The 1304-nt window shown below is 63.0% G+C and overlaps 1 protein-coding gene across 1 annotated transcript in view; it reads left to right on the top strand.

Annotated features, from left to right (window-relative positions):
- LOC104466716 (connective tissue growth factor-like) overlaps positions 1 to 197 on the top strand; it is a gene marked incomplete at its 5' end in the record, with an annotated part of 6491 nt that extends 6294 nt beyond the window's left edge. Inside the window, one exon of the mRNA XM_010080240.1 lies at positions 1 to 197. This exon is cut by the window's left edge and continues 5 nt beyond it. Coding sequence (XP_010078542.1) covers positions 1 to 197 — 197 coding nt within the window.
- Positions 198 to 1304: the final 1107 nt, after the last annotated feature.

Here is a 1304-nt window from a genome sequence, read left to right on the forward strand (position 1 = left end):
GTCGCTGCTGCACCCCGTCCATCACCACCACCGCGGAGGTGGAGTTCTGCTGCCCCGAGGGCGACTTCTTCCAGCGGAAGATGATGTTCATCAAGATGTGCTCCTGCCACTACGACTGTCCCCGAGACAATGACATCTTCCTGGCCACCTATCACCGCAGGATGATTGGGGACCACGTCAAGACAGAGCGGCAGTAGCCCTCTCCGTGCCGGATCCATGGGCTGAGGGCTCTGCAGCGCTTCTGTGGCCGTGTCCCAGCCGCGTCCCTCTCCGTGAGGGGCTGTGCTCTTCAGACCAGCACCGTTCGCCACCAGTGCTCCCAGTGCCCTTCCGAACAAGCCAAGGTGCAGGGGGATCCATGCCGTCAGCCCCAGGCTCCTCACCTTCACCCACCGCAAACGTCGAAAGGTGAAAAAAATCCAGAAACAAGCTCGAGCTGCAAACTTGATCCATGCTCCCGCTGCCCGGACGGGGAGCGGATCGGAGCCACGTGGCTCCAGCCTGTCTCCAGCTGCGAGCCCAGCGGGTACAACTCCCCGTGGCCACCCGGCTGCTGAAACCACGTGCCAAACCCAGGGCACGAGGCGGGGGACCTCGGGAGCCCTGAGCTACAGCCGGGCTCTACTGCGTGTCGGTGCAAGGCATCGTGGTGAGGAGTGGTCCTGGCCCCGTGCTGCGCTCCTGCTGAGCTTTGCAATTATTGTGGGCTAATTGGATCCAACAAATTGACAGAAAACCTCTTCCCCATCCTTGTACCCACCTCCCACCCTCCTACGTGAGTTGTTCCGGACCTAGAGAGGCCGGATCATCTCCGGGCAGCTCGAGGCTGGGCCGTTGTCTTTTCCCCGTTAAATTCCTTTTAGCCTTGAGCCAGCGAGGGTGACAGCGAAGAAGGGGACACAGCGAGTGGTGCAGTGTCACTGCAGGACACGGAGCATGGCCCAGGGCCTCCTGCGGGAGATGGGAGCCCCGGAGGGGGTTCATCGGTAGCAGGAAGGGTCCAGCCAGGCTGGAGCTTTGCTGCCGGCTCGGGGGTCTGTTCAGCATGACGTGGGGCTGAGCCCGGCTCCAGGCTGGGACATGTCCCCGCGGGTGCTGCTCCTGGCAGGTTTTAGTGCCACCATGGGCACGTCCTGTTGTCCCTTTGGGTCATCTCGTCAGAAATGGCTCCGGGGTGGGAGAGGGGCTGGACCCCACCGGCTCACACACCCGCAGCGGGGCTGCACCAGCGGAGCTTTTGCTGGTGGGTTGGGAGCTGGAGGATCGCGGTTCGGCTCGGGTCTCCCTGGGGAGTTCGAGGCACT

The sequence above is a fragment of the Pterocles gutturalis genome, unplaced genomic scaffold (assembly GCF_000699245.1).
Source record: "Pterocles gutturalis isolate BGI_N339 unplaced genomic scaffold, ASM69924v1 scaffold6004, whole genome shotgun sequence".
In the NCBI taxonomy this organism is placed as follows: domain Eukaryota; kingdom Metazoa; phylum Chordata; class Aves; order Pterocliformes; family Pteroclidae; genus Pterocles; species Pterocles gutturalis.